Below are 26,757 nucleotides of genomic sequence, written 5' to 3'. Positions count from 1 at the left end.
GACCTTCAGAAGAGCAGTCACTGCTCTTAACCACTGAGCCATCTCTCCAGCCTGACCATGAATTTCTAAGAAAATCACAAGGCCATTACAGCACATGCAAAATTCTCAAAACCTCTCATAAACAAAAGCAGTTTTCTCTAAGTCCAATATCCCCCCACCCATTGGCAATAGATGTACAACCACACCAAGGCTAATGAATACGCAAAAGCTCTGCAAAGACTAAAGAGCATCTCCTGGAGAGAGAGTCAGCTGCAGCCATGGTAAAGTCAACACATCCTTCCTCATGTACAAGACTGATTCAATCTATAAACAGGCCATGTATATCCTCCACCCAGTGCTCCTATGATGTTTTGGCTTTACATACATCAATGTTCCTTTCACCAGCCCTTTCCTGTTGACCTTGGTATTGGAAGGTTCCTTGTAGTATGAACTTGAAGGAAGCTCTAGTCTTTAGACAGGAGAAATATACAAGGACTAAAAAGGCACTGTTCATTGTAGTTCAGTGATAAGCATGTAGATTTTCAAAAAAATTATCAGCCTTAGGATAGATGGATTAGGGTTTAAGAGCACCTGTAGCTTTTACTGAGGATAAAGGTTTGGTGACCAGCACCCAAATGGAGACTCTTAACTATCCATAACTCCAGACCCAGGAGGGCCCTACATACTTTTCTGACCTCTGTAGTTCATGTGGTCCATAGAAATAAATGAAGGCAAAAACACTCATCCAGCCCCACAGTTAACAGATATTCTTTAATAGGGTGGTTAGTTATGTCTTTAGTTGTGAGACAGTATCTTGCTATGCAACCCAGGCTGATCTGAACTTCCTGACTCTCCCACATCATTATCCTAAATGTTGAAGTACAGGTGTGTACCATCATGCTCAGCTAGAATTTTAGGAGTTTTAGGTATTCTGAACTGTCGGTAGTCTTCAGGAGCATCCTTTACTCCAGGACAACAGGAGAGAATGGGACTATCAATTTCCAGAAGATAATCAAGCGTTTGGACTGGGGGTGTCTTTCCTTCACATCATTAATCACTTTCATGTCCTCTTCATCCAGGAGCCAACTGAGCATGTGCAGTCTGATGAGGCTGGGCAGTCGGGACACACACTGACCCAGAGCCTTGACAGTGGTGGCCTGAACTTGAATGCATCCTGGGATATTCCTGCAGATGTTCAGCTCTTGCAAGTTTGGCAAGTTGTCCAGGGCTTGAAAGAAATGTCTGTATCCTTCCTCGGTAATCTTGTGATTCATTGAAATATCTAAGTTCTCAAGTTTCTGGAAACCTCCGCTGGTTGCCACCCTGGCTGAAAAACAAAACATGTATGAAAACACAATCAAGAGGACTTCAATAATGCTCACAAGTTATTGGAACTACTCCCAAACCCCTACAATGAAGGTTGGAATTCTCTACATGATGTTTTAGAGATCAAACCTTGAAAGCAGCAAACAGCAGCCTGGTTGATAGGAAACAACCTGGACAAACAGAAAGGGGAAGCAGACACAGGGAAGTCAAGCACAGGGAGTTGCAGTCGTCTGTACAATGTACTTTTCTTCTGTCTCACAGGAGGACATATGTCAGGGCAGAGCCTAGGTATGGACCAGGGTACAGTACAGGGGACTGAGAAATTGTGTTAACAATGTCTCCCTGTATGCAGAGAAGGGAAGGTGACAGTCCTTAAAGCTGTTCTCTCGCTGGCTACTATAGAGCCTTCCACCTATAGCTCAGAAGGGACTCCCTGGTTACTCAGAGCAGGGCTCTGAAGGAAATGGAGCTAAACTCATGGCGACTTTACAAGTGAAGATCTAGTACAGCTTTTGTTTCATTATTCACTATGTAACCACTTTTCCCTTCTAGGGGGAAAATTAGAGTAGGTTTCACCCAGAATCATGTTATAGCTTGAGTGTAAAGAAAGAGGGCCTAAGAAAGTGTTTCTTCTGTGTCCTGAATAAGGATCTTCTGTGATAGTCAGGAGGTATTTCTCATTCCCTGAATAAATATACTTCTGGAAGAACTGGAGAACATCTCAGCTTCCCACCCCCACCCCACCCCAGCCTGCTGTCCTCTGGTTTTCTTGATTTTCCATGTTACATTATATCATTATCTGTTGCTATGGTGTGTATAAGTGAAGTTGCCTGGCTGTAAAGTTGAAACATTGACCAAGAGTAAGCTGTCAGTTGTCCATGGAGAGAAAGGCACTGTTACCACACTGAGATGACTTGGCAGGTGAGGCCAATGATCTTTGATCATGTGTGCTACTGTACATATAAGGCACAGTCACAGTGCTCTATGATCACATGTGCTATTTTGCATATAAAGAACAAACACAATCTTTGGTGAAAATAGACAAACCCAGCCTATTGTAGAGGATTTCCTCACATGAAATGTCTAGTGGCAAATGCAGCTATTGTGACAGAGAGAGTGCAGTGGTCATCTGTGAGAGCATGGAGGGCACTGCTGGAGAATGGACACAACTCAGGTTTGGGGCTCTGGGGAAGCTCTGTGCCCTAACCTAGTTGACTGCTACATTGACAGGGATAAGAGGTTGCAGGAACATGAACATGAAGTGGACATAGCTCTATATTTCCCCACAATACACCTGTCGTGTCAGTGTTCAGTTGAGTCAGAGTGTATCTGGTCAGGGGTCTGAAACACCAAATGTGAGGACGGAGGTGTTACTGGGCAGTGGTGCAGGGGCAGACACTGCTCTAGTGTATGTGTGAGGCCCTGAGTTCAAACCACAGACTGGGTACTTCTACACCCACCCCCCCCCCTCTCACACACACACACATCCTGATTTGAAAAAAATAGACACTGTTAACTTTCCCAGTTACACCAGGATGACTCTACATCTGCAGAAGGGTAGGAGGGGAAGCAGGTGACGGTGGAAATGAGGAAGCCTTTGGAAGCCTTTCCTGGCTCTAGATGCTTGCAGTGGGCTGCTGCAATGACACCACTGCTTCCACACAAGGGAACCCCTTTCTCTGAGGGAAACTCACCAATTTCAATCACACTGTCATCGTCCAAGATATTGTGAAAGGTGAGAACTCGGAGGCATGGAAGCTGCAGACACTGCTGGACAATCAGTTTGGCCACTTGGTGAATCCCGTCCCCAGTGGGAACGAGCAGTTCCTCCAGGTTCCTGAGAGAACCCAGAGCCTGGGCTGTGAGAGACAAATGAGAGCCATCCTCAGGAGCTGTTCCATTGTGAGCAGCTTGTGACTTATACAGTCTGTCGTCTAGAAGGTCCTACCTAGCACAGGCCCTCCTCATCCCTGTCCTCTCCAAGGGCAGGAGAAGGGGTCAGCACAGAGCCACTCCCTGCTGCTCACTTCTGCTTCTTCCTCCATCCTTCCCCAACCTGTTTCTTTATCCAAATCCAGGCTGTGTCTTCATCTCTACCCTATCTTCTTAATTGGAGTTCCCACTGAAAGTCACTCTCTTAGCTGCACAGTGTCTTCAGACCCCTCCCTTCCATCCCACCTCCAGCCATCATTTCTAGGACATTCAATGTCCTCAGTAAAGCATGGTCCACCACTCTGACAACTTTCCACTATATACCCTAAGCATGATGTCCTAAAAATCATGTGATCACTAGTCTCTACTTCTGTGCCTTTGTAGAAGCTAATTAATGGACTTTGTAGCATGGGCCAATGTTCTAGACCTATCTTTCACTTTCCTCTTTTCTGGAATAACACATTTTTTTCACAGACTCCTTTTTTCTTCTTTCTTTCTTTCTTTCTTTCTTTCTTTCTTTCTTTCTTTCTTTCTTTCTTTTTTAGAAAAGATAATATTTATTTATAACTCAAGTCCATGGATTTGTGAGTTGCTCAGTGATACAGTGCTTGCCTAGCACCCTGGATGCCATGGCAACACACACATACTCTCACACACACAGAGTTGCTCTCTCTTTCTAGGAAACTCAGGCTTTCCTTATCAACAATACAGTCTGAAAAACATCATGAATATACAACTCTGTATAATATATCTGCAGTCTCCCCTGTCACTTTACTTAACCTGTTAAGAATAATTTCCATGAAAACTCATTACATTCTCAATACTTTATTAAGTCAAAAGTATTCAAATTTAGGGCAGGGTAGTACTGGATGCTCTTCCAGAGGACCTGGGTTCAATTCCCAGCACCTATATGGCAGCTTACAACTGTATGACACTCAAGTTCCATGAGCTCCAACACCCTCGCACAGACAAATATGCACACAAAATGCACATGAAATAAAAATAAATAAATTTTAAAGAGTATTGAAACTCTTTGTGTACTTATCATGGTAGTAATTCTGACTCAGTGTTTCTAACTGTGTGTGTTCCAGAAACCAACCTTTGGAACAAAAAGCATAAAGGATTTTAGAGCAGATGAGGAACAATAAAGTTAAACATCATGCCATCATGACCAAACTCTAGCCTAAGAAGTCACTGAGATAATTTCATTTAATTGTATCAAGCATGAAGATGTGGGACCCACCTTGACAGCATCTCAGGGATGATGAGACTGAGGATTGCTATGACGTCTTCCAAGGACCAACATAGCTGGTGCAGCTGACCATCTGTATTGGCACATTCCACCCACAACTTGTCGAAGTTTTTTTTATTACATTTACTTAATTGTGTGTGTGTGTGTGTGTGTGTGTGTGTGTGCGACAGTATGTGTGTGAAGGTCAGAGAACAACATGCCTAACTAAATAAGTTCTTTCTTTCCACTAAGCTTGCCATATGAATAAAATTCAAGGCTTCCAGCTTGGCATCAAGATTTTGGAATGCTCTGAGTCATTTTGCCAGACATGAAGTCTTTTTAAAATTATCTTGATGCTGAACATGTTCAGACATTGACACCATGTCATAGTCCTTGAACAAAACAGTGCTGTTTATGTAGCATCTATATTGTACTGGGTATTGTAGACAATCTAGAGATGGCATGAAGAATACGGAGGATGTGGAATGTTGCACTGGTGGTTTTATGTCAACTTGTCATGAGCTAGAGACATTTTGGAAGAAAGATCCTCAAGTGAGAAACTGCCTCCACGAGATTGTCTTGTAGACCAGCCTGTGTTGCTTTTTCTTGATTGATGAGGAAGGACAGTGCCACTTTGAGTGGTACCACCCCTGGTGGTCATGGGTGCTATATGAAAGCAGACTGAGCCATTCACAAGGGAAAAGCCAATAAGCAGCACACCTCTGCTTCAGTTCCTGACTTCAGGTTCCTGCCCTGATTTCCCAAGGTGATGGAGTGTTACCTGAGAGCTATAACCTCATAAACCCTTCCCTCTCCATGCTGCTGTTCGTTCTGGTGCTTTATCACAGCAATAGAAAGCCTAGCTAGCAGTCCAGGGACAACCGTTCACACTTGCTTTATTCTCTGTTGACAGAAAAAGAAAGAAGAGGAGAAGGAGGAGACAAAGAGTAAATTAAGAAACAGTGTTTCATAAATAAACTTACCAAACTTTTCTGATGTTTCCTTATCTGGAAATTGTTGATCTTTAAGATTCAGTATCTTCAGAGAAACAAAATTTGGCAAAATGTTGACTAGTAAAGGAAAACAAAATGATTTAGATCAGTATATTTCCTATGACACAGGGGAAAATCACTGAAATACAGAGTATTTCAAAAGTGATCAAAGGTAATATGACATTCAGACTAAATTACTATGATGAAGGAGAGGACACAACTCTGAGAATGAAACATGTAAACTGTAGCTCATTGACTCTTGTGAGAGCCTCACTGAGGATCATGTGTCCTCACAGTTTCCATAACATTGGTGGCATTTAATTCTCGAGTATGTAATGACTTTGTAAACAGGAACATCTGAAGTCAAAGCATTTGATTTCTTACCAAAGGGCATGGCTTCAAAGCATCGTCCAGAAAACCCAATCTCTCTGAGTTTCTTGCAGGAAGCAAGCACAGCCATGAGAGACTCACAATTTGAAAGGAAATCACATTTCAGATGGAAAACATGGAGATTTGGAAAGTTCTGGATGAATTTAACTGGAAAAGATGAAGGATGTTCAGAAATTAGAGAAGGCCACACATTTTTATTAGAATTGGGTTCTTGACCCATCAGCTGCAGCCAGACTGATTAAACAGGCAGTAGCACTGTGGCACAGTATCTAGGTGTCAGACTAGAATGAATCCCAATGAATTGAATTTGAGCACAATCCCAATGAATGAATTCCATTCATTGGGATTGTGCTCAGTTTACACAACTGACTAGTGAACAGATGACCTAGGGCAAGTTCCTGACCCACTCTGGATCAGTTTTCTGTTCTTAAATTTCAAAATAAGGGCTTACCAAGTAGTAACAATAGCCTCAGTCCCAGACATGTTAAACTTTCCCTCAAGGTTTTGGTCAGAAGAGTCCAAGAGATTTCCCCCAAACAATACAGGCTTTGGTTGTTGTTCTTGGTTTGCTCCCAGAACTTGGGGGTAAGACGCTGTTAAAGACAGCACTGCATTTGGAGGGATCAGAGTAGAACAGATCAGAAAGCCTCCCCCTTGCCAAATAGTTCTCTCTCTCTCTCTCTCTCTCTCTCTCTCTGTTCCTTCCTCCCTCCCCCTCTCTCTGCCTCTCTCCTTTATCCTCCCCCCACCATGCACACAAGAAGTGTCATGAATTTGAGACTGAGTGGGAAAGACATGGAAGGAATTGGAGGAAGAATAGGCAGAAATGATGTAAACATAGCACTAATGGTTGAAATTCGAAAAAAAATTGAATAATGGTTCAGTAAAACCACCTTCAGTTTTTTAACCCTAATGTCTCTATGTTTGTATGCTGTGTTTATGAATAAACATTCTATACAAAGTAACACGAAAGAAAGAATAATTCTGTAACATAAATTGTGAAGTTTATTTTATATTTAAAATTTTTATTACATGTAATTATTTGTGTGTGTATGCTTGCTAATGCACTCCCAAAACTTTTTGTTCTTTTTGTTTTGTGAGACAACACCTCACACTGCAGCTCAGACTAATCTAGAATTCAGTGGTTTTGAATTTAGGCCACCCTCTCCCCTAGGTTCTCACAAGCTATGGTTTCAGGTATGGAGCACCAGGCCACACTTCAGTAGTCTTTGGCATGGCACTTCTAGGTACACTTAGTCTCTAGTGTTCCCCAAATCAAGTGGCCTATCAAACTTTAAAGCATTTTTCTAAAGGATGTATTTCAGAAACATGGTTGCACTGTCATCCATCATCCATGAGGCTAGGAAGAATGGGAAAATGTTCAGATTGTTACCAGTAAGATTTCCTTGTCCCTCAGCAAGCAGATGTGTAAGTGGTGATGTAAAAACAACTTAAAATCAAAATAAAAGAACTCTACAAATAATTTTGGAGAGAAAGATGAAGAGGAAGAAGAGGAGGAGGAAAAGGAAGAGGCAGAGGGTGAGGATGAGGTAGGAAGGAAAAGCATGCTATTTGAGGTAAGCTGGCACAATCAGCAACAAAGGACAGGAATGTAGCAGAAAGCAACTGCACAGTATGAGGGCAGGACAGAGGGAAAGTCTCCTCAGAAGAGGAGGAAGAAAGCTCAATCATAAAAAGAAAATGGTTCTTGGGAAAGACGTAGGAAGAACAGAAGGAAAGATTATGTTTCCCTGAGATAGAATGCAGAAAAGTTTCAGATTTATCACAGCTGGCTGCAGGGATGTGGATACATAAGCATTGGCCTCTCTTAGCTGAAAAAAATCTTGAGAAAAATCACTTAACATCTTTCTTTATGACTTAACGTCCCCAGATGCACAGTGACCACAATCACAGTACCCTCTCTCACACAGTGAAGAGTGAATTATTCGTGACGTGTTCAGAACAGTCCTTAGCATATAGTAAACACTCAAGATTTACAATAAGTCTCCAAGAAAGGGTGATGTTCCCAAAGTTCATGCTGTCAGGCCCAGGGAAGTTTTGACTAATGATGATTTAATGGTTCTAACAAGTACTAGCCAAATAGCTTTTCCAGCTGAGATGTGAACTGGAGATCAAACACCATCCTTACCTAGTTTGGAGAGGTCAGACTCCGTGGAGGTTTCAATGGATAACTTCTCCATGTGGTGGAGGTTTGGGAACTCTCCAGGAAGGACTGAGAGCACATCCGGTTTGCCATCTAGTCTCACACACAGTTCTTTCAGTCCCAGGAAATTGTGCAAGTTATGGAAGAGCTGATCTGGAAAGCAGCACAGAGTTCCCATCACTCAAGAGCCCCAAGTGCAAGTTCTCAAGGTGCTGTGATCTTCAGCCATATTCATACTTCCAAGATGAAACTCCTCAGACATCCTAATAACGTCTGATTAGGAAGCACATGCATGAAGTTACTGCCAGCTGCAGCATCTGCTGATCATGGGCAGACTCTAGGGCAAGCCCTGTGCTGGTCTCTAGACTCACAAAAATAATTGACATCTCCCTTACCAATATTGTGGGAACACCTAATATTGCAGATGCAAAAGCATGCACAGCTGGACTCCTGCTTCCAACTCATAAAGGGTGAAAGTTGGATTAACAACACATGTATGAGCTAAAGCCATAGAAACAACACGTGTGTGAGCTAAAGCCATAGAACTGTTAGAAGAAAAAGGTAATGTTAAGGACCTTGAACTTTATGATGATGGATCCTTAGATATGCTATTAAAAGCAGTAGCAAAAATTAGGCCTTGGGCAATGCTTGGTTATTAACTTGACTACCTTGAAAATTAATTAAAGCTTAAATGACTGGGCACACCTGTGAGGCTTTATTTTCTAGTTAAAAATTCAAATTGGGAAGATCAACATCTACTTTGGACCTTTGAGGTGGGAAGATCCACCTTTACTCCGGAACATTCCTTCTCCTGGCAGCCTATATAAAGGACAGGAGAGAAAGAAGCCCCCTCTCTCTGTCTCTCTGTCTCTCTGTCTCTGTCTGTCTCTCTGTCTCTCTGTCTGTCTCTGTCTCTGTCTCTGTCTCTGTCTCTCTCTCTCTCTCTCTCTCTCTCTCTCTCTCTCTCTCTCTCTCCCTGCTTGCTCTCCCTCTCACTAGCAAATCCATTCCTACACTGGTATTAGAGCCTGCTTCTTCCAGCCTTGTAGAGTGAATAACTACTGGATTCATAGACTGTCTGATGGTAGAGAGTCATTGTTGGCCTAGTTGAATCACAGCCTGTAAGCCATTCTAAGAAAGTCCCTTTCTCTTTTTATATAGATTCATTCTATAAATTTCCTACAAGTTCCTCTATCTGACCTCAACTATTAAAGACCTTATCAAAATTAACAATTGTTCGTGCAGCAAAAACACACACAAAGAGATGAAATATCAGAACATCACAAAGAGATGAAAGTGACAATCTACAGAATAGAAGAAAGTGTTCTTTGATCCATGTGACTGATAAAGGTTTGATAGATTTATTTTTGTGGAACCCAGGGTCTTGAACATGGTAGACAAATACTCCATCTATAACATAGGGTTTAAATCCACAATCCACAAAGCCCTCCTATGAGAGAACACCAAGGATTCTGTCTTTTTTCCTTTAAGATAGTTTTACTCTATAGCCTTGCCTGGCCCAGTGCAGGTGATTCGTCAGAATCAGATCACATACAGTCCACCATCTATCACTAACAAGCAATTCAAGCATCTTTAAAAAGATCTTGAAAGATTATTACTGGTGGTAATGTTCTCCTAGTGTTGTCTGAGTTAACTGGAAACCCATTCTATGATCCAGGGCCTTCCACTGCCCCAAAACAGTGAAAGAGTTCAGGTCTCTCCTACCAAGACACATTCATGGCCTTGTGCCAGAGAAGTTCCCTTCATGTAAAGCTAAGAATGAGAAAACAGTGTCAAGCAGAATGGTTATGTGAATACACTCAGGGATACCTGGTAACTGGTTTGTCTCTGAGACCTCCAGAGACTGCAGGGCAGGCAGGGTGAGAAGCAGCTCCTGTTCTGCTCTGCTGAGCTCCAGCCTGGACATGGAACACTTGGTGACAGAGGTCTTACTCAGTTCCAGAGCTGGGCGGATGCTTTCTAGGAAGCCACTGCTGTCGAATAAACAGAATTCAATACTCTGTGAAGCTGAGAAGACTTCCATGAGGACCTGGAGCAGTGCTTGATCTGCTGCATCCGTGTTGTTCACTTGAACTTCCAGCTTGGGGATCTTGCATGGCTTGGGGGACAGTTTCCAGTACCCTTCACTGATGTCTGGTAGGGCTCTGGGCCGGATATTTTCATAGTTTTTTATGATCTCCTCATCTTGAGCAAAATTTCTCCTCCACTCACTTATATGCTCAAAGGAAGATGTATACTCCTCATTTATAGCTGGTGGCTGTAAGTTTTCAAAATATGTCTTGAATGAATAATCTACATAAGATGACATTTTATTTCCATTTATGGAAACCTTTAAACTCCTCAACAGTAACAGGCTTTCTGGGTGGTCCCTAAAGTATTGTAAATTCAGTACTCTTAAAGCCAGTGTTCTTCCTTGAAGGAATTGCAAAATAAATGGAGAGCATTCAGCAACTGTGTTGCTTTCATAAGCAAAGATTAGAGCAAGGCGCAATAAATGTTCTGAAACGAATGAAGAGAAAGATTCAGGAGACACCAGCCACAACCCTCTAACAAACTGAAACCATAGAAAAGTTTGTGGATGGAGCTTCATGTAATCCTCATTTTCAGACATGTTCTCCAGTGACTCTATCTCATCCACCAACTGAAGCAAATGAGATACAACTGTTGGCCCTGCCTTTGATGAAGAGTGGCTGGAGACATAATACAAAAATATGTTAAAGGAGTTTATAGCCTTCAGAGGTGAATCAATTTGTCTCAAATAATAAAGTCCAAGATCTTGGTCTTCCTGCCTATCTGAACTCAGGAGTTCACTCAGTCTCATGGCAGCAAGAAACTCCTGGAACAGAGGACCTAAAAACCGGTAGACTGGTCTCAGTCTCTGGGCGGTGAATTTGCTCATCAAACAGGTGGTAAGCTTTTCATCTTCATCAACTCCTGCCTCTGCCAGGTCATCACTATTGAACTCAAAGCACGATGAGAAAAGCCCTGTCAAGGCCAGCTGCCCACATGAGGACACAGTGGCCTGGAGAGGCTCAGCTGTAGCTTTGTATTTTAAGGACAGGTATTGCATGTAGGACTGGAAAAGTGTCACATCTTGAAAGTTATCCTGGGCAGATGCATTTTGAATCCAGTCAGTACATACTGCTGCTACGAAGAGAGGGGTCTTGTAAACTCCCTGTAAATCTTTATTATCAATAAAGTAAAGTATAAGCTTTCCCACACAGATTATGTCATGTGAAAAAAACTTCCGTAACACAGAGACAGTATTATAGAAGGGAAACTCTTGGATCTCTAGACTTGTACCTAGGTATGGGCGGATGTCTCTGACCCTGTTTGTATGCACAGCGATCAATAAGCAGGTCCGTGACAAGTAGTTTTTTGTAATCAGTGTGTGGAGGGCTTGGGGGAGTGAGGCCAGCCCGCTGAAGTCATCCAACAGGAACAGCACCTGGTGTTGTAACTGCTGGATGCTGCTGCTCAGACACACTTCACTAATGCAGCCTCCTGCCCCTAGGAGTTGGGCACAGATGATGTTGGCCAGTCCCTGGTCTGGTGTGATGGAACTGAGGGAGAGGTAGAAGACCAGCTGGAACCTGTACAACAGGGGACAGCATCCTGATGCCCAGAGAAAAGCTATCCTCTTCAGGAAGGTTGTCTTTCCACTGCCAGTTTCCCCCTCCACACACATGACAGAGCTGAGATTGGAGAATACCTCAGGGATCGTCAGGGCCCCCTGCACAGGCTGGCTGATGTGTTTTGAAATGATGGACACATCGCAGCCAAGCAAGTGATCAGTGCCGAGGTTGGAGCACACTTCTGGCAAGTTCATGTGGCGGAAAGTGGCTTTGGTGTAGGTATCTCTCAGCTGCTCACTCAGACTCCTGGCCTCTTGAAACCACTGGGCTTCACTCCTACCCAAGTCTGTGGAGAGAAGGGAGTACAGGGAGGTATAGGGAGGTACTCTTTGAATCTCTCTGGCAGCATTGCTTATCTGCTAAGGGTAATTAGGACTCTGCTCCACTGCACATGACACCTCCATACACCTGAGGACCTCCCAGACTTTTCATAGCATCAGAATGCTGTCCTAGCCTCCCTCTTGACCTGGGGGATTAGGCAGGATTCTGAAGACTACTCTGTCACCCTAGTTCCCTTCTGAGCTCTCAGGAGACCAGCTTGCTGAGCGGTGCCTTTAATGCTGGCTGGTCTGGGTCTGACACAAGGACTCTGTTATTAGTCCTGCATTCACTCTCAGGAAGCCAAAGGAATGCAACTCTCTCATCCACACTTCCCTTCATCTCATTGCTCCCCTCTTTAGCTGCTCCCTGGAAAATTATAAATACACTTTCCTTTCAAATCCTATGGATGAATACCCAGAATCCCATTCTGCTTTTCAGTGCTTACCCACCACTGTAGAATGGACTGCTGCTGCATCATCGTGGTTGCTTTCACTTGTCCTTTCCTTTATAAAATAAATCCCTTATTACATCAAAATTTCATCAAAATTGGTGGAGCATTTTATCATCATGGAGGACCTAAACATAGCTGCAATCTTCATAACAGGCATGCCCCTAACTGAGCAATATCTCTATCCCTTGTAAGGTCTTTTTTAAATTCACATATATAAAGCACATATAAATATAAAGGTCATTGACTTGATAGCTCATATCCTGAAAAAATGTGCTTTGTGGCTTCTCAAGCTTGCATTTGGTTTCGTTCACAAAGCTTTCTCAACGGACCTGGAGTGTTTGCCCTGCATGCAAGTAGCCTTGGGTTCACTAAAAAAAGCCATATCAGCTGGACAGTTGCACACATCTGCTAACCTAACAATTTGAAGGCTGAGGCAGAAGATCACAAATTCCATGTTAGCCCTGACTACACAGTAAATTCAAGGTCAGCCTAGGCTACAAACTAGACCACATCAAGCAAAAAAAAATCCAACCTAGGTAAATGACACAAGTCTTTACAGTTTAAAATTTCAAGTAGAAAGTTAAGACTAGGCACACAGAAGCTGACAGCTTCTGGGACAGGCAGGAGCCACAGAGCTTCTGAGGCAGCACCCTTTTCGGGCTCCAGACATCTGACCACCGCCCCAGCCAGAGGACAGGTGTCCACACGGCCCGGGAGGCTTTTGCCTCAGGAACGGAGGAAGCCATCTTGGTTCTGGGACTCCACCGAAAAGTAGTCTGCACAAGTGAGAGTGTGCACACAGAAGCTAACAACTTCTGTGACAGGCCAAAGCAACACAGCTTCTGGGAAAGGTTCTGTTTTGGGCCTTCATCTTCTGCCAGAAGGGAGGTCCGAATGCCAGATATCTGTGCACCTTCCCTGTAAGAGGAGAGCTTGCCTGCAGAGAGTGCACTGACCACTGAAACTCAGAGGAGAGAGCTAGTCTCCCAGGTCTGCTGATAGAGGGTAACAGAATCACCAGAGGAACAATCTCTAAACAGAGACAACTAACTCCAGAGATTGCCAGATGGCGAAAGGTAAATGGAAGAATCTTACTAACAGAAACCAAGACCACTCACCATCATCAAAACCCAGCACTCCCACTTTGCCCAGTCCTACGGATAATAGGAGTGGATGAGAATGAAGATTTTCAACTCAAAGGACCAGCAAACATCTTCAACAAAATTATAGAAGAAAACTTCCCAAACCTAAAGAAAGAGATGCCCATGAACATATAAGAAGCCTACAGAACTCCAAATAGACTGGTCCAGAAAAGAAATTCCTCCTGACACATAAAAATCAGAACAACAAATGCACTAAGATAGAATACTAAAAGCAGCTAGGAAAAAAGGTCAAGTAACATGTAAAGGCAAGCCTATTAGAATTACACCAGATTTTTCACCAGAGACTATGAAAGCCAGAAGAGCCTGGTCAGATGTTATACAGACACTAAGAGAACACAAATGCCAGCCCAGGCTACTATACCCAGCCATACTCTCAATTACCATAGATGGAGAAACCAAAGTATTCCTCAACAAAACCAAATTCACACATTATCTTTCCACAAATCCAGCTCTTCAAAGGATAATAACAGAAAAAAAAAAAACCAATACAAAGACATAGTAATACCAGAGGATCCCGCAATACCTCTCCTGGGCATATATCCAGAAGATGTCCCAAACGGTAAGAAGGACACATGCTCCACTATGTTCATAGCAGCCTTATTTATAATAGCCAGAAGCTGGAAAGAACCCAGATGCCCCTCAACAGAGAAATGGATACAGAAAATGTGGTACATCTACACAATGGAGTACTACTCAGCTATTAAAAAGAATGAATTTATGAAATTCCTAGGCAAATGGATGGACCTGGAGGGCATCATCCTGAGTGAGGTAACCTAATCACAAAGAACTCACACAATATGTACTCACAGATAAGTAGATATTAGCCCAGAAACTTAGGATACCCAAGATAGAAAATACAATTTGCTAAACGCATGAAACTCAAGAAGAACGAAGACCAAAGTGTGGACACTATGTCCCTTCGTAGAATTGGGAACAAAACACCCATGGAAGGAGTTACAGAGACAATGTTTGGAGCTGTGACAAAAGGATGGACCATCTAGAGACTGCCATATCCGGGAATCCATTCCATAATCAGCTTCCAAATGCTGACACCATTGCACACACTAGCAAGATTTTGGTGAAAGGACCCAGATATAGCTCTCTCTTGTGAGACTATGCCGGGGCCTAGCAAACACAGAAGTGGATACTCACAATCAGCTATTGGATGGATCACAGGGCCCCCAATGGAGGAGCTAGAGAAATTACCCAATGAGCTAAAGGGATCTGCAACCCTATAGGTGGAACAACATTATGAACTAACCAGTACCCCTTGACTCTAGTTGCATATATATCAAAAGATGGCCTAGTCGGCCATCGGTGGAAAGAGAGGCCCATTGGACTTGCAAACTTTATATACCCCAGTACAGGGGAATGCCAGAGCCAAAAGTGGGAGTGGGTGGCTAGGGGAGTTGGGGGGAGGGTATGGGGGACTTTTGGGATAGCATTGAAAATGTAAATGAGGAAAATACCTAATAAAAAAAAGAAAAAAAAAGGAAGTTAAGACTACTGCCTTCTGGAGAAGATGACAGATGGGATGTATTTAGTTTACATGTTAGTCAAGTGTAAGTCCAAAAGGATCTGAGGGTAGACTTCTTATGAAAGAAGGGCTCAGTCATCTCTCTGAAGACCTCTCTATACTATCATATGGTAGATCGTTATTAAATACTTGTAGAATTGGTTTAATTATGATATATATGATATATTTATAATCAACAATTGCTATTCACAATAGTGTTCAACCACAGGATCATATGCTGCTGAGTCAGAATAGGGCAGTGTTCAATACCATGGCTTCTCGAAGTGCATATTGGCTCTGAAGGGTTGGAATTACTTCTGCAGAGGACTTCAAGGTTTGAAGAAATACACATCTAAACAGAGAATGTAAAAGTCATAAAATTGGTTCTATGCAATTAGATATTTATATTTTAACACATACACATATGTAAACACACACACACACAGAGAAAGAGAGAGAGAGAGAGAGAGAGAGAATGCAAGAGAACAAAGAATTAAAAAGAAAGAACATTTCCAGTGATTCTATCAGTGTTGTATCATAGAAGACATTCTTGGAGTTACAGAGACAAAGTTTGGAGCTGAGACGAAAGGATGGACCATCTAGAGACTGCCATACCTGGGGATCCATCCCATAATCAGCCTCCAAATGCTGACACCATTGCATACACTAGCAAGATTTTGCTGAAAGGACCCTGATATAGCTGTCTCTTGTGAGGCTATGCCAGGGCTTAGCAAACACAGAATTAGAGACTCACAGTCAGCTATTGGATGGATCACAGGGCCCCCAATGGAGCAGCTATAGAAAGTACCCAAGGAGCTGAAGGGATCTGCAGTCCTATAGGTGGAACAACAATATGAAATAACCAGTACCCCCCGGAGCTCGTGTCTCTAGCTGCATATGTATCAGAAGATGGCCTAGTCGGCCATCAGTGGAAAGAGAGGCCCATTGGTCTTGCAAACTTTATATGCCTCAGTACAGGGGAACGCAGGGCCAAGAAGTGGGAGTGGGTGGGTAGGGGAGTGGGGGGGGGGTAGAGGGGACTCTTGGGATAGCATTGGAAATGTAAATGAAGAAAATACCTAATAAAATAATAATAATAAAAAGAAGACATTCATACTGTGGCTCTCATGTGATCTGTAAAGTAATAGTGAGCACATGCTGAGAATATGGGATGAAGTAGAGTTAATGCCAGTCCATGCATTAGTTAACATTAAGTTAAAATGAACTTAAAGACTTGCAGACCATAACTCAGTCTGTGTAGGGCAAAGGCAGGATCTTATGGACTTGAGACATGTTCAAAGTCAAGAGAAGTCATCTTGCTCACTCGGGAAAAAACTTGATGTGATCTTCCATTGGGTCATCACCTTCTGCCCACTTCTCCAAACATCCTCCACAAGAAAAACACCGGACAATGTCCTTTTTGCCTAGAAAAAGGAACAGTGTCAGTTAAACAGCACATACAGCTGCCAACTCCAGAAGAAGACAACTCCAGACTATGCGGTATAATTATCCTACTTTCATCTCCAGGTGGATTCTGTGGCCAGGTCATTCAGGAGGCAACAGTTCACACAGGACTCTTGGTCCTTCACTGGGGTGGTCAGTGCTTTGATAAAACCTCTCTCAAACCCATCATCCTGAATGGTGTGCCATCAGACCCATCATCCTGAATGATGTCAGAATCTAGAACAGTAGCTAGATGGTTTTCTGTCTGTTCTGGACACTAATGACATACTGGACATTCACAAACATAGGCAACCAAAACACAACCGTGTGCTGAGTAAATCAGAAAGTATATTTGAATATCATGTAAAAACATGGGAGCAAATATAGGAGCGTTTATATCAGTGAGATCATGAAGAACTACATGTCTTTCCTCATATTATTGCCAGATATATTCCACAGGATAGTAAGAGCACATCACTCATGAGACAGTATTCTGAGGGAAGAATTCTAATGTGTCTGAGCCAAGGGATCCAACTAGAAATGGAAGATCCACCATCTTTCTCTCTTGAACCATGAAGGCACTGTACAGTTCAAGCAGAACAGCTTCCTTGTCTGCCTGGTCAAAGCTTCTGGGGTCTAGAGTTTACAGCGGGTCTAGAATGGGAGTTGAAAAGTCAAGGGTGAGTGAATGTGAGGAGAAAGAACCTTCAGGGAGCCATCTCCCCAGCCCTGGGGAACCCCAACTCTTTAAATGGGCACTACTCGTAGTGGGAAAACAACATATTTCTTAGAAACTTTTAAAGGTAGGTTTGTCCCTAAAAGTTCTGATTGAAGAAATATTAGGGAGCAGGCGAGGTGGTTTACTGGATAAGAGGGATTGGATACTGTCAGCCTAGACCTCAGCTGAGCACCAAGGGAGCTGTGGGAAAGTGGAGGTCTTATGGAGAAGTGAAAGGATCTATTAGGAATGATGGGGATTAGAACATCTAGTAGACAGGATATATTAACTCACCAGTGTAGAAAAAGCCTGCTCTGACTAGAGCTTCAACACCCACAGGTGATTCTTGGGGCCAGTCCTTAAACATGTCCATCCTTAGTTCTTCATTAGCGAAGACACTGTCATTGCAGTAAGCTCAGGAAAAAAGATGGAGGTAAGACCATCAGACTTTGATAGCAAAGTTCAAGTTAGCTCTGGGTGTCTGTGTGTGTGTCTGTGTGTGTGTGTCTGTGTGTGTGTGTCTGTGTGTGTGTGTGTATTCACACGTGTGCATTTGTGTTTGGAAAAACAGGAAGGAGACAATTCTCCATACCCAAATACTGCTGGAAGAGATCTGCTTTCCCAGTTGTGTGGACACACCTATGAGCACAGGTAAGACCACCACTTCTGCTCAAAATCCTGGCTCAAGAGGGCCCAGCCCAGAACCATCAGGACACAGGAATCAAGGAAGAGCTGGGGACAGTGTCCATCTGCACCCAGGAGCTGACCCTGTGCCATAGCTCTCTGTACTCAAATTCATCCAGGAGAGAACTGGTCTCTCAGGAGTACTGACACACAGTCTTACAGGAAGGACAAGTCACAGTCAGAAACAGCAAGACAAGATAACACCAGAGATAGTCAGATGGTGAGAGGCAAGGGCATCATAAGCAACAGAAATCAAGGCTACTTGGCATCATCAGAACCCAGTTCTCCCACCACAGTGAGTCCTGGATACCCCAGCACACCAGAAAATCAAGACTCTGATTTAAAATCACATTTCATGATGATGATAGACAACTTTAAGAAGGACATAAATAACTCCCTTAAAGATACACAGGAGAACACAGGAAAACAGGTAGATGCCCTTAAAGAGGAAACACAAAAATCCTCTTAAAGAATTACAGGAAAACACAACCAAACAGGTGAAAGATTGAACAAAAATCCAGGATCTAAAGCAGAAATAGAAACAATAAAGAAATCACAAAGGGAGACAACCCTGGAGATAGAAAACCTAGGAAAGAGATCAGGAGTCATAGATGCAAGCATCACCAACAGAATACAAGAGATAGAAGAGACAATCTCAGGGGCAGAAGATGCCATAGAAAACATTGACACAACAGTCAAAGCAGACACAAAATGCAAGAAGCTCTTAACCCAAAACATCCCACATGCAGACACCAAACCCAGACACTATTGCAGATGCCAAGAGGTGCTTGCTGACAGGAGCCTGAAACAGCTGTCTTCTGAGAGGCTTTGCCAATTCCTGACCAATGCAGATGTGTATGTACACAGCCAAACATTGGACTGAGCCCAGGGACCCCAATGGGGAAGTTAGGGCAAGGACTATAGAAGCTGAAAGGGTTTGCAACCTCATAGGAAGAACAACAATATCAACCAACCAGAACCCTCAGAGTTCCCAGGGACTAAATCACCAACCAGAGAGTACACAGTGGGTACCCTTGGCTCCAGCTAGATATGAAGCAGAGGACTGTCTTATCTGGCATCACTGGGAGGAGAGCCCCTTGGTCCAGTAGAGGTCTGATGACCCAGGATAGGGGCTAGGCCACTGAGGCAGGAGTGGGGGTGGGGGAGTGGAGCACACTCATAAAGGCAGGGGGAGGGAGGAGGGGATAGGGGGCTTATGGAGGGGAAACTAGGAATGGGTATAACATTTGAAATGTAAATAAATAAAATAACCAATAAAAAATAAGAAAAAAATGAAAAAATGAATATAATATAGTTTTTAAAAAGAAAAAAAGAAAAAGAAAAAGAAAACCAGGAAGGAATAAAAGATCCAAAATCAAGTATGTTATAACTGCTGGAGCAGAGAGGCAAAGACTGGGGTACTCCACGCTTTCTATCCATTTCTGTATATGATTAACGTTTTAAAATGTAATACAGGATTCATTCTCTCTCTGGGGCCTGGAAAGATGGCTCAGGGTTTAAGAGCACTGAGGACTCTTGCAGAGTATGGGGTTCAATTCTTAGCTTCTAAAACTTATATGGAACATGATGTAAAAAAAAAAGTAAATATTCATTGAGAGTTATTAATTTACATGTTACTTTTGAAAAATTTGTAAAGCTTAGGGCCTAGTAGTTCTTATGCATCCACAAAGATCTTAAAGGAATAAAGATGAACTGAAACCTGGGGTTGTGTGTTGTGTGTTGTGTGTTGTGTGTTGTGTGTTGTGTGTTGTGTGTTGTGTGTTGTGGGTTGTGGGTTGTGGGTTGTGTGTTGTGTGTTGTGTGTTGTGTGTTGTGGGTTGTGTGTTGTGTGTTGTGGGTTGTGGGTTGTGGGTTGTGTGTTGTGTGTTGTGTGTTGTGTGTTGTGTGTTGTGTGTTGTGGGTTGTGGGTTGTGTGTTGTGTGTTGTGTGTTGTGGGTTGTGGGTTGTGTGTTGTGGGTTGTGGGTTGTGTGTTGTGTGTTGTGGGTTGTGGGTTGTGTGTTGTGTGTTGTGGGTTGTGGGTTGTGGGTTGTGGGTTGTGTGTTGTGTGTTGTGTGTTGTGTGTTGTGGGTTGTGTGTTGTGTGTTGTGTGTTGTGGGTTGTGGGTTGTGGGTTGTGGGTTGTGTGTTGTGTGTTGTGTGTTGTGGGTTGTGTGTTGTGTGTTGTGTGTTGCCCTGATGCTGGTTGTATTTTGATGCTAATTCTGCTTGCTCAAGAAGGCTGCCCCCCAACCTCCCAACCCCACCCCCCTGAAAAACAGTTGCTCTCTTACTCAGGCGATCTCATGGGAACTTTCTCCCCATTTACTAGTCAATAAAGGCTGTGATTGGGCGGTGAAGGAGAAAGGTGGATGGAGGAGAAAGTGGGGGCAGGGATGGAGAGAAGGAGGAGGCGAGGGGACAGAGGAAGAGGAGGAAGTAAGGCTGGAAAAAACCACCTTCCTGGTCAGGAAAAACTGCACGTAGCAAAGGGTCTCATAGCTGGGGGGTGGATGAGGACAGCGATTTAGTACAGTGCTAGATCTGCCCAGTCTAGGCCTATAGCTCATAAATATAATAATGGAATTGTGGTTTTGGGTTGGAAATTACTGCAACAGTGAGTGGTAGGGCAGGGATAATTACTTTCTAATCAAGAAAGAAACAAACAAAGTGTCTGAGGTTTTACCTGATACCATAGGTAATTCTCTTCTGACCCAGGACTTCACAAAATGTTCTCCCTGAGGAAAGAAATTAGGTCTTTTAAACTGATTTATAAAATATACATGTATGTGTGAGCTTCAACTGAAGATGAAATTCTATTAGAGCAACAGAGTTGTTGGTGAAACAAACCTTTAATTTTGGTTATATTGCTACTATTGTAGAAAATAATTAAAAGGATATATATATACATACGTACATATATGCACTGTACCTGTCTTCAGACACCAGAAGAGGGCATTAGATCCCAATACAGATGGTTGTGAGCCATCATGTGGTTGCTGGGAATTGAACACAGGACCTCTGGGAGAGCAGTCAGTTCTCTTAACGACTGAGCCATCTATCTAGCCCTTGGAAAATTTTTTATTCAGTGCAAAACAATAGTGAGTGTTATATACTTGTAGCCAAATGGAAACCACAGACAAGGTCACTCATACAAAACACCCAGCTGAAAAACAGAACTAGATTACCTACTGCAGATGCATTTTAATTAGTGCAGAATTAAGACACAGAGAAGAGCAAACTTCAGAGGCACCTGCCAGTTAAACAATGTGCTATCTAGGGAAACTTCACCAAGGTGTGTGTGTGTTTTATTTTATTTTATTTTATTTTTATTTTTGTTTTTTCCTGAAGAAGAGCCCTCTTTCCTGATTTTTCACACCATGTTCTCAGCAAAAAACAGGCAGAACCAGTCCAAAGCCAGCAAGAAAACAAAACAGAACAACAGGAAACTAGAAGATTCTAGCATAGCAAGACAATGGGCTAACCTTCCCACACTCTGTGGTTAAGAGGCAGAAGGATGAAGGAGAAAGGAAGAAAGTCACAAAAACCATAAAAAAACCAAAAACAAAAACATTTGTGGGCTGGAGACATGGCTCAGAAGCCAAGAGCACTGACTGCTCTCCCAGAGGTTCTGAGTTCAATTCCCAGCAACCACAAGTTGGCTCACAACCATCTGGAATGGGATCTGATGCCCTCTTCTGTTGTGTCTGAAGACAGCTACTATATACTTATATACATAAAATAAATCTTAAAAATAAACAAACAAAACACCTCACCTCTGACATTAGGTAGTAAGAAGATTATGGTAAAAGTTGGCTGTTGTAAATTACCGTTACATGAACAAATCCCTTGTAGCCTTGAATATACTGGGCAATTTCCTCTGAGGATTTCTTACTTTGAAGAAATTCACATCTGTAACAAAAAGCACAATTGACCATTTTCCTAATAGTGTAATAGACATGTCCTCTATCACAATGTATATTTTTAATGTGTTAATCATTTTTGTTCATTTTTACTTTTAAAATTTTTTATTTGATGCACTTTTGTTAACTTTTTATGGATTCTTTGTGAATATTAAATCATATACCCCAATCCCACTTATGTCCCTATCCCTTTGTATCTGCCCTTGCAACTGCCCTCCTAAGAGAAAATCAAAAAATAAAATGAAAACAAAAGCTTGTTGTGGAAGCAGTGATGTGTCATAGTGTGTCCCATAGTGTGCCCTATGGTCCACACATCTTTCCTTGCAAATGTTCACTGTAAGGAGCCATTGGTCTGTTTCAAGTACTGCTACACTGTGAGTACTAGATCCTCACCAGGATTCCTCAGGGATATTTTGGTATTGCTCTGTGCCCTGGAGATCCTGCGGCCTTGGACCTGCAGAACCAGCCCCTTCACATGATTCAGAAGTTCATAGATGGAATACATGTTGGGTTGGACCAACTCAAAGCCCTGGATCTGGGAGTGTGTGCTAGCTGAGCTAGGTGGTTAGCCTGCCAGATCTCCTGCACCCACATCACCAAGGTGAGATCCCCAACACTGCCCTGGCTAGCCCACCCAATGCAAGGGGCAGGGCCAGCTTTTCTGCTCTCACACATCCTCAGGGCCAGTTCTACTGTGCTGCCCAGGCCATGTGCAGGGCCCACTCTCACATGCTGCAGCCAGTGAGGGGCAGGGACTGCTCTCCCATTCTCATGACCTCAGGATCAGCTCTCCCATGCTACCCAGGTTAGGAGTAGGGCCAGCTCTCCAGCCTGACCCAGGCAGCAAGGAGTGGATGGGAGGGGGCATCTTACCTGAGACCCCACACTATCATATGGCCAGTGAGGGGTGAGGCCAGCTCTCCCAAGCTCATGCCCTTGGAGCTGGCTCATCCGCAACCCATGAAACCAAGGTCAGCTCTACTGTGCTTCCTGAGAGAGGTGCCAGGCTGCTCTCCCTACTGCCCTAGCCAGTCAGAGACGAGGACAGCTCTCTCAAGTGCAGCAGTTAGTGACATATGGGGCCAGCTCTACACAGCCCTCAGACTCTAAATGGCTCCAGGCCTCAGACCTTAGCAACAGCAGGGGCCAGGACCTCAACACAGTCTTAGGTGGCATCACCAGCTGTTCATCTCAGGCTGATCTAGGAAGGGACAGAGGACTAGATTGTGTGTGTGTGTGTGTGTGTGTGTGTGTGTGTGTGTGTAAGTGGGAGGGTGGTGTCATGTAGGCAAGAATATTGTGTTTCTGTGTCAATAAAAATGGTTTGAGGTTTAAAAAAATGAGGGGAAAATGATCAGGAAAATTCCCTCCTCCATCAGCCCTCGGCTTCCTAAGCCCACACATGTACATACACATATACCCTCCATACAAACACACACTAGATTCATCACACTCACACAAATCTATATAAGATATTAACTAAGGCTGGGGGAGCTGTTTAAGTTTAAGTGATTCAGAATTTTCACACTTTGACAAAGTCTTGCTTGAGAAGTTCTAGAGTTATCCTAATTCAGGTAAGGGAGTTATAAATCTCAAAGAGAAGCTCCAAGAATGTGGCCCTTTGCTCTCTAGTTTTGTTTTGCTTTTTAAAAACCTGATCCTGAGGGCTGGGAGAGATAACTCAGAAGTTAAGAGCAGTGGCTCCTCTTCCAGAGGACCTGGGTTCAATTCCCAGCACCCACGTGGCAGCTCACACCAGTCTCTAACTCCAATTCCAGGGCTTCTGACACCCCAACACAGACATGTGGGCAAGACACCAATGAACATAAAATTAAACAAACAAGCAAACAAACAAACAAACCAAAACCATGAAATTGGCTAAAGTTGGAGTGGTGACTCCTGTGGTTTAGAGCAATAGCTGTTCTTCCAGAGGAACTGAACTCACAAGCATCTGTAACCCCATATGCGGGAGCTTTGATGCCCTCTTTTGGGATCTGTGGTATACACACACACACACACACACACACACACACACACACACACACAGACGTGCTCGAGTGCATGCTTTTGTGTGCACATGTAGCATAAATCATTTAAAACATTTATTTAAGTGAGATACTTTAAGAATAAAGCAGTTGAAGCTCACTTGGGGAACCACTTGGCATGCTCCTTCCAGGGGTCATCTCCTTCTTCCCAGTTGCCCAAGCTTCCACCACAGGAGAAACACTGCACAGTGTCCCTTTTACCTACAGATGCAAGAAAGGGTGTGACTGACCGGCAATGGCACCAGCTGTGTCTTGGAGCTGGCCATTCTTCACCAGAACAAGACAGACTCCAGCATACCTGTTCTTTGTAGGGGCTACAGAAGTGCTCTAGCACTCAGCCATACCCTCAGCCCACTGCTGGTACATTTAAGGTCTATATTTGAAGAAAAGTTACATTTTACTTTAATACACAGGCAAATACATGGCTGCATGTGTGTATGTATATGTATAGATATATAGCAAACCAATAATGCTACACTAAATATATATTAAAGCAGAAGCAAAATTGTTATCCTTGAAATTTAATGAACTACATCTTATGTCTAATATAACACACTTCATCAGTGAATGCTCATTTACAAAATATTGCTCACAAAATGGAACCTAAACTTTAAATACCTTAGAAATGCCTCACAAAATGGAATCCACTTACCTGTAAAGACAAAGCCAGCTGCTGAGAGTACACGTGGTGATGTCCCATGGGCATAAAATGGCCAGTCCTCAAAGGACTCCAGTCTGGCCTCCTCTTCATGGTACCTTGCTTTGCCACCTCTCAGCATCTTCTCTGGACTCTTCACCCGGATGTCATACTTGCCAATGTTACCAACATCTTTGCCCAGAAGGAACTCACATTCTGGTCGTAATTTCTTGTGTCTCTCTATGGGAAGTTTCCTGAGGCTATTACCAAAGAGGATTAAGCTACAGCAAAAGCACTGAACCCCAAGTTTCACGCCTGTGTAGTAAAACCCAGCAGCTGCCATCTCCTGTGGCGTCCATGATCTGAACGTGTCATAGGTCTCAAAAGTCTTTAGTCGTTTGGCTTCACTGCGCATCTGTGAATTAAAACCTTTCTTCATTTTCATCCGTTCTTTATGCTCTTCTTCTTCTTGGCTCTTTGCCACCTGAAATGCATCCACCCCGAGAAGAGCAGAGAGCTCGGGGAGAAATTCATAATCAATCTCAGAAATCCGATCCTCGGAGGACTCCCCATACTCAGCCATTTTCTAAAAGGGAAAGGCGAGCAGTTGTTGGGTGTTCGAGGCAGCTCTCGTGTTCTTATGATGAGCACAATGACCAAAGCTTCACAAGCGGTGGGGTTTATTTCTCCTCCCAAGCGTGGTTCATCTGCAAGGGAAGTCAAAGCTGGAAGAACTGGAGGCAAGAGCTAGTGCAGAGATTGTGGAAGGATGCTGCTCACAGGCTTACTCTCTGTGGTTTCTTACCTTGCTTTCTTTCTGGTTTTAATTATCTATTTATTTTGATTTTCAAGGCAAGCTTTCTCTGTGTGGCCCTGGCTGTCCTGGAACTCATTCTGTAGATCAGGGTGGCCTCAAAGTCGGAGATTTTCCTGCCTCTACCTCCGGAATGCTGGGATTAAAGGTTTGTGCCAGGATGCCACACTTAGCCCAGAGGTGGCACCACTGCCCTCTTGCATCAATTTCCAACCAAGAAAAATGTCACCGCACCCCCACAGCCACCCATGCTACTGCATATACCCAATCAATCTGATGGAAACAATTCCTGTTTCTGCCCTCCAGGTTCTGGGATTAACAGGTATGTGCCATACCTAAATAAAATGAGACTTTCAAACAAAGCATACTCTTTCATATAACACCTAGAGGAGGGTTCTATCTTGCAGTAGTGACACATTTGATGCCACTAATGCACAGTAAAGAGTTCTCATTACTGTACAACCCCTCCCAGCAATGGTTGCCTGGAGTTCTGTCAATCCCCAGGCATCTCAGCGCTTTGACTAGTTATTTCTACAGTTGTCTCCTGATGCATCCCTGCCATCCCTGACATACACACTTACAGTCTCCTTCATAATTATGAGACAAAGGTCATGTTCTTATCTATAGACACAGTTACCCAACTCTAGCTTCCTGCTCCTTCCCTGTAGAGAAGGATCTGGCCCTGCCTTGACAGACTAAGGCTAGGCTTAGTTACTTTCATTTCCCCTAGCACAGCCTGTAGTTACCTTTTCTGTTGTTGAGATAAAATAAACCTGACAAAAGCAGTTCACAGAAAAGAAGACTTATTCTGGCTTACACTCTGAAGATCTGTATCTCAAGGTGGCACGGAAGATTTGGCAGGAGCAGGAAGCCAGCTACTCACAGAGCATCAGCAGCAAGGGGACAGTGAAAGGGAACAGGAACTGGCACTAGGCTATAGAGTCTCCAGTGGCCCACTCCCTTCACCATGCCCCGCCTCTTAAAGGATCCAAACTCTTTTTTCTTAATTATTAGATATTTTCCTTATTTACATTTCAAATGCTATCCTGAAAGTTCCCTATACCCTCCCCCCGCCCGCCCTGCTCCCCTACCCACCCACTCCCACTTCTTGGCCCTGGCATTCCCCTGTACTGGGGCATATAAAGTTTGCAAAACCTAGGGGCCTCTCTTCCCAATGATGGCTGACTAGGCCATCTTCTGTTACATATGCAGCTAGAGACACAAGCTCTGGGGGTACTGGTTAGTTCATATTGTTGTTCCAACTATAGGGTTGCAGACCCCTTCAGCTCCTTGGGTAATTTCTCTAGCTCCTCCTATGGGGGCCCTGTGTTCCATTCTATAGATGACTGTGAGCATCCACTTCTGTATTTGCCAG

The 26,757-nt window shown here is 43.4% G+C and overlaps 1 protein-coding gene across 2 annotated transcripts; it reads right to left on the bottom strand.

Annotated features, from left to right (window-relative positions):
- LOC110308704 (baculoviral IAP repeat-containing protein 1e) lies at positions 1-26,310 on the bottom strand. 2 transcript variants are annotated; one of them, XM_021181113.3, is made up of 15 exons: positions 26,200-26,310; positions 24,584-25,275; positions 24,033-24,132; positions 21,794-21,875; positions 20,650-20,701; positions 17,577-17,696; positions 16,446-16,545; positions 15,392-15,473; positions 12,437-12,494; positions 9,845-11,956; positions 8,000-8,167; positions 5,845-5,997; positions 5,452-5,538; positions 3,000-3,164; positions 1-1,306 (listed from the first exon to the last, which is right to left on the bottom strand). In XM_021181113.3, exons 2-15 carry the CDS (start codon positions 25,149-25,151, stop codon positions 942-944), a joined length of 4,212 nt encoding a protein of 1,403 aa, XP_021036772.2. In that variant the 5' UTR covers positions 25,152-25,275; positions 26,200-26,310; the 3' UTR covers positions 1-941. The 2 variants fall into 2 exon arrangements, with proteins under 2 accessions (XP_021036772.2, XP_029324147.2); XM_029468287.2 differs by having other exon boundaries at positions 26,129-26,273.
- Positions 26,311-26,757: the final 447 nt, after the last annotated feature.

The sequence above is a fragment of the Mus caroli genome, unplaced genomic scaffold (assembly GCF_978045245.1).
Source record: "Mus caroli unplaced genomic scaffold, Mus_caroli_1 scaffold_15, whole genome shotgun sequence".
In the NCBI taxonomy this organism is placed as follows: Eukaryota; Metazoa; Chordata; class Mammalia; order Rodentia; family Muridae; genus Mus; species Mus caroli.
The sequence above is the reverse complement of the archived record's forward strand: the minus strand, read 5'-3'. Positions and strand labels throughout refer to the sequence as shown.